General features: G+C 36.4%; 1 protein-coding gene across 1 annotated transcript in view; it reads left to right on the top strand.

The window, feature by feature from the left end:
* LRRK2 (leucine rich repeat kinase 2) overlaps nucleotides 1–12,431 on the top strand; it is a 74,102-nt gene that overhangs the window by 36,110 nt on the left and 25,561 nt on the right. The window contains exons 21-30 of the mRNA XM_075742033.1: nucleotides 861–982; nucleotides 1,765–1,834; nucleotides 2,299–2,519; nucleotides 3,034–3,284; nucleotides 4,594–4,742; nucleotides 6,461–6,554; nucleotides 8,236–8,422; nucleotides 8,808–8,989; nucleotides 10,113–10,342; nucleotides 11,355–11,482. Of these exons, the coding sequence (XP_075598148.1) occupies nucleotides 861–982; nucleotides 1,765–1,834; nucleotides 2,299–2,519; nucleotides 3,034–3,284; nucleotides 4,594–4,742; nucleotides 6,461–6,554; nucleotides 8,236–8,422; nucleotides 8,808–8,989; nucleotides 10,113–10,342; nucleotides 11,355–11,482 (1,634 nt within the window). The remainder of the gene's footprint in view (nucleotides 1–860; nucleotides 983–1,764; nucleotides 1,835–2,298; nucleotides 2,520–3,033; nucleotides 3,285–4,593; nucleotides 4,743–6,460; nucleotides 6,555–8,235; nucleotides 8,423–8,807; nucleotides 8,990–10,112; nucleotides 10,343–11,354; nucleotides 11,483–12,431) is intronic.

Here is a 12,431-nt window from a genome sequence, read left to right as displayed (position 1 = left end):
GTTACAAAACATGTATAATAATCCCAACCTGCTGGAAATTTTAAATGACAAAGCATCGATGTAACAGGCTGCAAGTCATATTTGGAGCATGTGAGGGTAGTGTGGCCTGTTGTTGTAGTTTAACCCCAGCCAGTAACTGAGCACCACACAGCCACTCGCTCATCCCTCCTCCTCAAAAAGGGGATGGGGAGGAGAATGGAAAAAAACCCCTTATGGGTTGAGATAAAGACAGTTTAATAGGATAACAAAGGACAAGAAGAAGAAGAACAGTAGTAGTATATTATAATAATAATGATAATAAAGTGATGCACAAATGCAATTGCTCACCACGTGCAGGAGGAAAGAAAACCAACCTGATGCCCAGTCTGTTTCTGAGCAGCAATCCTGCCTCCCAGCTAGCTTCCCCGGTTACCTACGGAGCATGAGGTTTTATGGTACAGAATATCCCTCTGGCCAGGCTGGGTCAGCTGTCCCAGCTGTGCTCTCCCAGCTTCTTGTGCACCTGGCAGGGCGTGAGAAGCTGAAAAGTCCTTGACTTGGTGTAGACACTACAACTACCCAGCAACAACTGAAAACATCAGTGTGTTATCAACATTATTCTCATACTAAATCCAAACCACAGCACTATACTGGCTACTAGAAAGAGGATTAACTCTATCTCAGCTGAAACCAGAACACCCATGTACTCTAAAACACATTGGCAACATTCTTGGCCTTGTGCACACACAATTGACCAGTGAGATCCTGTCGATATTGATGCTTTTGGAATGTATCTCTCCTTTGTATGTCAGCATCTATATTACACTTTCATTGTAAATACATTTTCTTATCAGTCCTTCTGTGTTATTGCTTTGTACTAGGAAGCGAAGGTTCACTTTTTACAAAAAAGAAGTCCAATTCCATTACAGTTGCTGACTTATATTGTAGGGAAATGGCATTTCAAAGAGGTTCTCCTACTTTGCCACGACATTCCTACTCTGTGGTAAGTCAGATCCTTATCCATTCCAGGCTTCTTACAAGTCCATCTGTGTTGCCTACAGCAAAATTGTTGATAATCAAGTGTTAGGAAAGGTCATGTAACCATATGGGCTCTTGTCACACTCTTGCCATTTAATATTTCCTTTTATTGCTGTGCAATTACTGTGCTCCCAATCACTGTATAGATGAGAGTTTATTTCAGCAAAAATTTATGATCAATAAAAAGTACACGTTCTTGTGAATTGCTCAAATTTCCAGTCTGATATTCGAGATACAGAAACTGTGGGCCTATTCACAAAGCCTTAAGTACCTTTTAGTGAAGCTAATCTTCAGAATGCTACTGTGATTAATGAAGAGACCAATTCTGCAAGAAGACCTAAGAGGACAAATTGGTGGGAAGTCAGGTTCCTTTGAAAGGAGCTTGTCTATTTCCATTGACTGTAAAGGGAAACTGGAGAGACTGGCTTCCCTAGAGAAAGTTATTTTTTGTAATATCCTGCTCCATCCTGTCACCCCACCTTAAAGAAAGTCATTTTAGGTTGCCAGAAAATGCACTACTTCCATTGCACTTTAAATCTACTGTTCTTTCATATTGCATGGATCAGTAAGTCTTATAAAGATGTGACCTATTGTTATTTTTTGTTGAAATATACACTTTCTTTGTGTTCCCCCAGAAGCTGTGATAAAAAGAAATCACAATAAAAAGAAATTTACTGAATTCAGATATCATTTCAGATATCTGCATATGTCTGTAACTGTTTTTTGTTTTCTTCTGGGATTTTCCAGGGACCTGGCTCAGATTATGAACCATTAATGAAACAAAGAAGAAAATTCTTGCCTTCAGATGAATCCCCCAGTAAGTAAACTGTACATTTTAACATATATAACATATTTTTCACGTGTAATGCTTTCACAAGTGTAGCATGCAAAGATTTTAGTCAGATTATATATTTATTTACAAAGAGGAGGATATGTTTTGGAAATACTACAGTGGAGTACAAATAATGCATAAATAGAGATTAATTTTTTTCCCTTGGCTTCACAAATAATTTATGTAGAATTAAACGGGCAATGAAATTTCACGAGTGCCTTTGTTAGCTTTCAAAAGCTACTTCTGTTGTGCAGTGCATAAGCATCCATCTCTTCCCTTCTGTCTTATAAATTTCTGTCTCTTAATAGAAGTCTTCATGGATTTGGATCTTAACCGATATCCAAACATTTGCTGTCTTCTGCACCTTTAGATCCCAAGTTGATTGATGTTAATTTAAATTATGTGATGAATGGAATCATGCTATTTTTCCCATGTTTTTATTTTAATAGAAAGCATCTCAAAATTTTCACCACATATAAGACCATCAGACAGTCTTTCTTCATTGATCTCAGAGAAAGAATATATTAAATCACTAGATCTTTCATCAAATGAGCTGGAGAACATTGATGCCATCAGCCAGAATAGCTGCTTAATTAGTCATCTGGAACATCTTGAGAAACTGGAGCTCCACCAAAATGTTCTTACAAACATTCCAGAACAACTGTGTGAAGTAATTCTGCATAATTTTATGTAATACAAGTTGAGATTAGTTACAATAAATTTTTTGTCTCTAACAATGTACCCATAACAATATTACTCTTGAATATGGTTGTATATTTTTGCATGCTTCGTACATTCACTCAATTTTCATTCAGTGGATTTATGTTCAGCTAAAAATAAAAGTATTTTCATGGAACTGTTTGAAGTCATTTACTGCAGAGAACTGCTTTAGCATGTGTTATATTGAGTAACATAATAATGTAAATGGAACCAAGAGCTGCAGGCAATTCATATCTGTTAAATTTTATGAAACTGAGCTAATTAATTTTGAAGAATGCTCTATATTTTATTCTGTAACAGTAATATTACAGATTACATTGATATGGTTGCTATTTGCTGCTATTTCTCCTAGTGAGAGAAATATAAGGAAGTTAATAAATTGTATAAAATATAACTCCATTTAAAACCCATAAATTCATATTTTCATTTAACTGTTTAAAAAACAAATTATTCTTCTCTTTCAGAACTTGAAATGCTTGACTTACTTGGATTTGCACAGTAACCGATTTACTTCTTTTCCAACCTATTTACTGAAAATGAATTGTCTTGCAAATCTTGATATCTCTCGAAATGACATTGGACCTTCCTTTACTTTGGATCCATACCTCAGATGTCCAACTCTAAAGCAACTTAATCTTTCTTACAATCAGCTGGTGTGCACTCCTGAATTTCTTACAAATGTTGCTGAAAATCTGGAACAGCTACTGCTAGAAGGGTGAGTAGCACTAGTAAATGGACTGTAGCATAGCAAACATAACAGAAAATAATATATTTGTCATCCAGAATGATGGCTGTTATAGAATGGAAGGGATTGTTTAATCAGCAGTGAAACACTGACATTATCTTCCAAATGTGTAAATGCCTAGAGATTTCAGTGTTGTAGTGCAAATGAAATCAGGACAACAAAGTACATGAGAATATCTGTGGGCCTTGATAGAATCTGATAGTATTGCAGTTTCAGTAATACACTAAAAATGTTGTAGTTCAGCGTTTTCTTACTGCCATACTATTCATCCACAGGACTGTCTGTGTTGTCTAACATACTCAACTAGATTTTCTCTATACAGAATACAGTTTGCACTGTATTTCGTATTTACCAGAGGTTTTTTGGAAGTATGATTCGTGGAATTGCATTTATTGGTATGGATATGTTTTAAATGACAGAAGCAGAGAAAATACATATTTTTTTGTGTACCAAAACCATATTTTTATCATATTTGTTAGTGAATGAGATAATTCATACCTATACGGAGTTCTTAAAAATGCTATTATTAATAGCTCTGTAAACTGCAGATACTATCTCATTCATCTCCCATAATTTATTTTAAATCAGATGATATTTTTTACACAGAAGTTCACACAGAATAAAGATAGCAACATATGTAACTAAAGCAAGCAGTATTAAATATGTGAATCAAATTTACAAAAGCAATGTTTTAAATTAAAAATCCTGTTGCATTTCTTCATTAGCTTTATTTTGAACTTCATTAGCAATATTGCCCTTGCAAAACAGTGCTGTGTGGTTCTTTTATCTCTGTGTTTTCAGGATCTTTGTCTCTTTCTGGTGCTTTTCTTCCCAGAATACATTGTTTGTAATGTTATATACTCATCCTGAATTGTATCCCCTATATGGAATTCCATTCTTTCTTTTTTAGATTGATATTCATTCCGTGATTATAATCCTGCAAACACATATCTTTAGAAAACAGAACTATTCACAAATGCAGCAGTCCTCTTTGTGTGGAATTGAACTGCAGTATGTAATCAGGAAGTGACACTTTGTAATACATCCTGAATTTTGTTCTACAAATTAATTAAAACAATCTTAATATCAGTCATGTTATTCCATGTTGCCACACGTACCAGTATTTTTGCTGACTGATCAGTCTTCATATAGATAAAAGTCTTATTTTTGGTTTCCCAGTGTAAGGATAGCATTGTCAGCTCAATACTCTTTACTCTCACTTTTGAGCTAGTAGTTTCTGAATAAAACATGGAGTATTTTTTTCTTCTTGTTGTCACAGAAACAAAATATCATGCTTATGTTCACCCATATGCTTGAAAGAACTGAAAATTTTAAACATTAGTAAGAACAGTATTTCATCCCTCGCTGAGAATGTCTTCATGGGTTGTACAAAACTGGAGCAGTTCAACGCCAGGATGAATGCTCTTGGTAAGTATCTGTGAAAATAGGATCCACCTTCTAGAAACCATTCCAAGTCACAGAATTCCTCCGCCACCAGCATTTGGAGTCTTGGGGGAACAGATCCTCTACAGAGGAATCTGGAGAGGCTGGATCCATGGGCCGAGGCCAACTGTATGAGGTTCAACAAGGCCAACTGCCGCGTCCTGCACTTGGGTCACAACAACCCCAGGCAATGCTACAGGCTTGGGCAAGAGTGGCTGGAAAGCTGCCCGGTGGAAAAGGACCTGGGGGTGTTGGTCGACAGCCGGCTGAATATGAGCCAGCAGTGTGCCCAGGTGGCCCGGAAGGCCAACAGCATCCTGGCTTGTATCAGCCATAGTGTGGCCAGCAGGACTAGGGCAGTGATTGTGCCCCTGTACTCGGCCCTGGTGAGACCGCACCTCGAGTGCTGTGTTCAGTTTTGGGCCCCTCACTCCAAGAAAGACACTGAGGTGCTGGAGCGTGTCCAGAGAAGGGCAATGCAGCTGGTGAAGGGTCTGGAGCACAAATCTGATGAGGAGCGACTGAGGGAACTGGGACTCTCTACAACTGCCTGAAAGGAGGTTGTAGTAAGGTGGGGATCAGTCTCTTTTCCCAAGAAATAGGTGATAGGACAAGAGGAAATGGCCTCAAGTTGTGCCCGGGGAGGTTTAGTTTGGATATTAGGAAAAATTTCTTCACTGACAGGCTTGTCAAGCACAGGAACAGGCTGCCCAGGGAAGTGGTGGAGTCACCATCCCTGGAGGTATTTAAAAGACGTGTAGATGTGGTGCTGAGGGACATGGTTTAGTGGTGGACTTGGCAGTGGCTAGGTTTACAGTTGGACTCAATGATCTTAAAGATCTTTTCCAACCTAAATGATTCTAAGTATTACCACACCAACCAGCGTTGTCTTCTGAATAAGATAGAATGATTCATTTGCCTAAACACAGGTGTCATTTGAGATGCCCTGAAGTATCACACTTGGCTTACAGCTTCTGGTCCAGAAAAAGCAGGTCTTTCATAGCTCCTGTGTTCTATCTCCAAGCCATGTGCAGATAGCTCAGGTACCACAGGGCAGATCCCCTTTACTAGAACCCAGTGTTTAAGCAATTGAGTTCAGAGCGCTTCAGTGGCTTAGCATATTTTATGCAAAGGTGTCAAAATTAATTTACCTATGAAAAATACAAATTACATAAATGAGATTTATGAATCCTGATGAAACTGCAGGAGTTCATAAGTTACTGTCAGAATTTATTTCTGTCTTCAAGACATAAAATCCTCTATTTTGAAATTATTGTCACAGTATTTCAGAAGGTAGCTCTGCATTAAATGCAGCTGAACCATTAGAGTCATTTTTATATGCATAAGACCCACCACTCACTGGGTGAATTATGGGAATGTTATGTATACTGGCAATACAGTAAAATGTAAGTAAGATTACTTCAGTGTTTAATACCAATATGAGATGAAGTATAATAGTATGTCATGTGATAAAAGCCAATACATTAACTCGGTTCTAAACTTCTTTCATTTTGGGAGTTTAGTTTTAAATAAGCTTTAAAAAAAAAGATTCAGATTTTGCCTTTGATAGCTTGTACAAAGACCTGTGTATAGAAGATGATAGACTGACCTTTTAGTCTGTCTTTGATTTTAGAAAATTCCAGTCTAAAAATAATTTAAACAGTTCTGACAAGTAATAGGATTATCCTCTTTTTCTGCTCTAGAAGTAATACCTGACTTGTCATCCAGCATAACAAGCTTAAAATTATCCCAAAATCGTTTTATTAATGTTCCAGAAGCAATTCTTCTGTTACCACAGTAAGTTATTATTTTATTTATCAAAGTTAATGTCAAGTTCTTGATGAAGAAAATCTGTTGGCAAGACCTTTGTTAAGCAGAAAATTCTTCATGTTTTACTGATTGTCAGGAAATTTTCTCTAACAGGTTAAATCCAAAAGTTAGTAGCTTTTAACTGAAGACAAATCAGTCATATTTTCTTCATTATTTTGAGAAATTCTGTTCCTCAGATTCAAATTATTATTATTATTATTATTATTATATTGAAAATATGTTGTTTGCTGAAGCTGACAATTCTTGCTGAGAAGATCAGAATGAATTTATTTTCTTGACACCAACAGTAAAAAGATATTGGCATTTTTTCCTTTTCAATAAGTTTTGCAGACTTTTGCGCAAAGCTACTGAGATTAGTTTTTCACTTCCCAAATATCACAAGATATTTATTCTCAAAGAATGAAACTTCCTCTAGATGGTATTGTGATAAAGATGCATGTGACATTTATTTTGCTATACCTTCAAAGCATTACTCATGTGAAAATCAGACTTCTGCTTTTTTTTAATAGAAGTTACTGACCTTAACAGGTCACTAGAATCAGATTGTGGAAGGAGTGCTTGGTAGGGATGATCAAATCAGTTATCTGATAAATGTGGGTAGATGTGAGTGCTGATGGCACCATGGGGAGGGCAAATCCACAGATTTGTGAGCTTATGTTAATCAAATTTACATAGATCATGTCATTATTAACATGATATTACACTGTTTCAGCATACTAACATTTATATTCACAACACCAAATGTAATGGATGTGCTGAAAAAGGTGCAGCTTTCAGGTTCTGCATCGCCCAGCCCAGACAAATCAATAAGGAGTTGCATGGACTTTTTGCATGCTTCATGTTCCACAGTAACATGAACAGCATATATGTCCAACAGCTGACTTACAGAAATGAAATATTCTTTTTTTATGTAGTTCTTAAATACACGTTTAGTTGAACTATATAATTGATGCATATACATGAATTTACAAACATATATTCTTAGAAACATTCTGATAAAAGAATGTGGTATCCATACCATCTGATGTTAGTCCTCTACATTAGGAGCAAGAAAGAGAGCAGTTCAGATCACATAGTGACGCTCCATAGTTTGTAAGTGGAGTCTTGGATTCTTGGAAAGTTGATAATACCAGGAAGTTTTCCATTGTTTTTTTTTTAATTTGAAATTAATAAAAAAGCACATGAAAACACATATTAGTATTAAGTTAGATTGCAATTAACTTTTTAAATGTATTTATTCTAGTAAGACAGACGTTGCATATAACAGTGTACTCCATGGTCCTGCACTCAACTTGTAACTGGAATTCTGAGCTAAACTCTATTCTCTGTTACCTGGCTATAAATGTATATTAACTACTGTTTACAGTTGAGTTACTGAATATTTGCACTACAGGAGTGTGAACTGTATTTATCTGTGTCTTCTACTAATCTAAACAGAGGTAATGAAGACCTACTTACAATATCTTAATTGCTTTTGCTCATAGTAGTAATTCTCTGTCATCTCCTATCTACATTCCTGTCAGAAAACTGTCTGTTCTGATCTCTAATCCATTTGTTTATTTATTAAGAATTAATACAGTTCCAGTAAATCTCAGTTTTATTTTTTTTCATTTGCTAATGTTTCTCTTTTTTATTTTCATGTTTTTAGTTTGCGATCAGTAGATTTAAGCCAAAACAAGATTGTAAGCCTGCCTGGACCAATGCACTGGAAATCATTAAACTTAAGGGAGCTGTTATTTAATCATAATCAAATAGACATCTTGGACTTGAGTGAAAAGGCATGTGCATGGTCTAGGCTAGAAAAGCTACACCTGTCCCACAACAAGTTAAAGGAGGTAAAGTGTAAGATTCTACCTAAAGAAAATGAAATCGCTTTTCAATTGAATGCAATTTTTCAAAGTTCATTTGATTTTCGTGTCACCTCTCATATCATTGTAAATTCTATTAGTAAACTGTAAGTGCACATAGTACTCCCTGTGAATGAAAATCACCATATTCTGTTAAGCTTTTCTGTCTGGAATGTTTCATATAATCAGTTTGTATAATGAATTAATTATGAGGTCCTTTGTCTATTAGTGTGGGATATTAGGCCTGTTTATTAAAAAAAGTTGAACTACGGCAGTAAAAATAATACGTAGTTTTGTTAAATATTTAATGTAGTCATGCTCGTACTTTTTTTTTTTTAATGTTTAATTGCCCATTAAATGTTCATTTATTTAGATTCCTCCTCAGATTGGCTTCCTAGAGAACTTGACTTCTCTGGATGTAAGTCATAATCCCGATTTGAGATTCTTTCCAGATGAAATGGGAAGACTATCCAAAATCTGGGATCTTCCTTTGGAAGGACTTCATCTTAATTTAGACTTCAAACATGTGGGATGCAAAGCCAGAGATATTATCAGGTTTGTTGCCCTGTTGTTCTTCAATATTCTTGTTTTGCTTGCTGGGGATGTGCAGTAAGCATTAAGAAAACAACATATCCCTTTGAACAGATGTGATGGTTTTTTGTATGAAATCCAGCAAGCTACTCTATGGAAGGTATCATAACATATCATATCATATCATATCAACACATAGACCTAAAATAGATTATAGTGATTTAGACTATAATAGAATGTCATGGTTTAACCCCAGCCAGCAACTAAGCCTCATGCAGCCGCTCGCTCGCTCCCCCTCACAGCAGGATGGGAGAGAGAATCGAAAGGTTAAAAGTGAGAAAACTCTTGGAGAAAACAGTTTAATAGGTAAAGTCACGCACACAGGCAAAGCAAGACAAGGAATTCATTCCCCACTTCCCATGGGCAGGCAGGTGTTCAGCCATCTCCAGGAAAGCAGGGCTCCATCATGTGTAACGGCGACTTGGGAAGACAAACACCATCACTCTGAACATCCCCCTTTCCTTCTTCTTTTCCAACTTTATATGCTGAGCATGACATCATATGGTATGGAATATCCCTGTGGTCAGTTGGGGTCAGCTGTCCCAGCTGTGTCCCCTCCCAACTCCTTGTGGACCCCCAACCTACTCCCTGGTGGGGTGGTGTGAGAGGCAGAAAAGGCCTTGGCTCTGTGTAAGCACTGCTCGGCAGTAACAAAACAATCCCTGTGTTACCAGCACTGTTTTCAGCACAAATCCCAAACCTATCCCTACACTAGCTACTGTGAAAAAAATTAACTCTATCCCAGCCAAAACCAGCATATAGTATTCCTTCTTGAATTTTGTGCTTCTATAAACCACACAAAAGTGGTGCTTACCAATTACTTGTAATATGTTTCTTGTGTTCCCAAGTGCATTGCACAGAGCACATTTTTGGGTAATTACAAAACAACAAAAAAAAGACACATTCTGAATTAAGTTTTAACTTTCAAATCAGAAATTAGAATACACTGTTAAAATCCTAGTAATATCAAACAGATAGTGAAAATTTGTGGAAAATGTTATGGTTTTAGATTTTTCCTTGGTCTTGTGTTCTGTTGATAATTTTCTTTATTATACACTTCTGTGAATTCTGCAATTTTTTATGCCAGATTTCTTCAACAAAGACTGAAGAAGGCTGTACCTTATAACAGAATGAAGCTCATGATTGTTGGGAACACTGGCAGTGGGAAAACTACCCTGCTACAACAACTAATGAAATGCAAACGAACAGAATTGGGCTGTCCAAAAGCTACAGTAGGCATTGATGTAAAAGACTGGATCATTCAAGGAAAAGGCAAAATGAAGAAAGAGCTTATATTAAATGTGTGGGATTTTGGAGGTATTTCAAGAGCTTATTGTCCTTTAATATTGTCTTTTCTAACACATTAATGCATTACTTATTCTTAGAGTCAGCCTGTGAAATTTCGAATTGTGGACAGTAGAATCATACACGCTTACATCAAAAGTCAAGTGACCACTTACAAATTCATGAATTCTGTAAATTGGCAGCTAATCCCTCAAATTTAATATAAAGCCTCAGGAATTTCTCATCACCAAATGTGGTCTGACCACTCGTTTCAACCGTAGTACTCTAGAACTGTCATTTCAGAATAGTAAGAGACAGCTTGTAATCTCTAGAAGAATAATCTTCCACTCAACTCTGTTTCTCCCTTTTATAGTCTGGGTCTCTAGGCTCTCCATTATCACTGTTTTGTAAGGTCACAGAAAGCAAAGTGCTTAGGAGGAGTCTTCGAACTTTGGGCTTTTGGAAAACTTTCTAAGCTTGGGCGACTCCAGGAGCACTTCTAAAATTCAAGGGTATTTTAGGCTTCAAACATTGGTCCATGGTCATTTAAATACATCACATATATCACAGTGGATAGGCACAAAAGAACAGCGTTCAAGCTGGATGTCCAGCTTCAATTATGAATTCAAGTGCTTAATCATGTGAACTTGGGAGTCTTATTTTGAAGTTGCTGAAAGGATAGGAAAAAGGGAGGGAAGAAATAAGGAAGGGAAGGAAGAGGTGAGGGAAAAATTCAATACTGGAGTTTTAAAAGAATCACAACCTTTCAAGTTGCCTTTGCAGCAACAATATTTATCCATTTGTTAAATCTTAGACTTCTTGATTAAAACTAGCTTACATATTTTAACACTACACTTCAGTCAATGAGCTACCACAGAGTACCTATCTAAAATTCATAGTTATTACAGGTTTCCTGCCAATTTAGATAATTTGCTGTAAGCATGAATTTCATTTGTCGATTAGTGATCTGAGAATAAGTGTTCTGCTGCCTTTTTGTGATCTGAAGATGTTCAATGAGAGAACAGTGGAAATGTTTTATCATTAGGACAAGAAGAGTTCTACAGTACCCATCCTCATTTTATGACCCAAAGAGCTTTATATCTTGCTGTTTATGATCTCAGCAAAGGACAAGCAGAGGTGGATGCTATGAAGCCGTGGCTTTTTAACATCAAGGTAAGCCATAAATATGTACAGGGTGGCATTTCACTTCCCAGGGAGCTGTTGGTGAAAAGCAAATTAACCACAAATATTTGTAGAGAGGGGAAGAGGAGAGAAGCTCTTAGATGAAACAAGAGCTGAAATATATCATATATTGGATAAGAAAATATTTGTAGACATACAAAGACATGATCAGCACCATTTTGTACTTAAAATGGTACAGAGTGATGTGCAAAAGAATAGTTTGTATGTTCTGGCAATATTTTGAACTGATAAGAAAGGGGTAGTATTAAAGGGATGACAAGTTAAACCTGCTTTTTATTTAACAGCATTGCAAATTCTAGGGAAATCAGAATTTGACTAATTTAAAACTGACTAGATGCAGGTTTGAAATTGTGCTGTTAAGTGTGTGCTTAGCATCCTATTGTTAATAGGAATTATTTCAAGACTATGGTAGGGAAATTGGTCTGAGAATCTGCCTATATATTTTTCTTTTACTCTAAGTGTTTTATTTTCATTTGATGGAATCACACCATGGTGAGAATTACTTGCCTTTTCCTTTTGTATGATGGTTACCCATGGCTGGGCAATGCAATTAGATCAAGATTGTGTATATTGATTCTGTTTGTTAAACTTTTTCACTCTTCACCTTGAGCAGTGATACAGGACAGAGAGTTACAGTCAGTTTAGTGTTGATGAAGACCGTTTCTGATGTGTTCTCCTTTGCTATGCAATACTTGCTGGTGTTGCATTGCTGCACTGTTCTGATGACAACTGGCAGAGTACCCTTTGCTCTTCCATTTTGTTGGATGTTTTTAACGAAAACTGCAGTTGTCCCTCTATTTTACTGACAATGTTACTAATCTGCAAAGTATGAGATCAAGATCTACACTACTTCCTTTTAGAAAAAGCTGTCTTTTTAATATTTGTATTTCAAAATAGACTGTTCTCTCTATTTTAAAAA

This window comes from Balearica regulorum, chromosome 1 (assembly GCF_011004875.1).
Source record: "Balearica regulorum gibbericeps isolate bBalReg1 chromosome 1, bBalReg1.pri, whole genome shotgun sequence".
NCBI classification, from domain to species: Eukaryota; Metazoa; Chordata; class Aves; order Gruiformes; family Gruidae; genus Balearica; species Balearica regulorum.
Note: the sequence above shows the minus strand (reverse complement) of the source record. Positions and strands in the feature narration are given on the sequence as shown.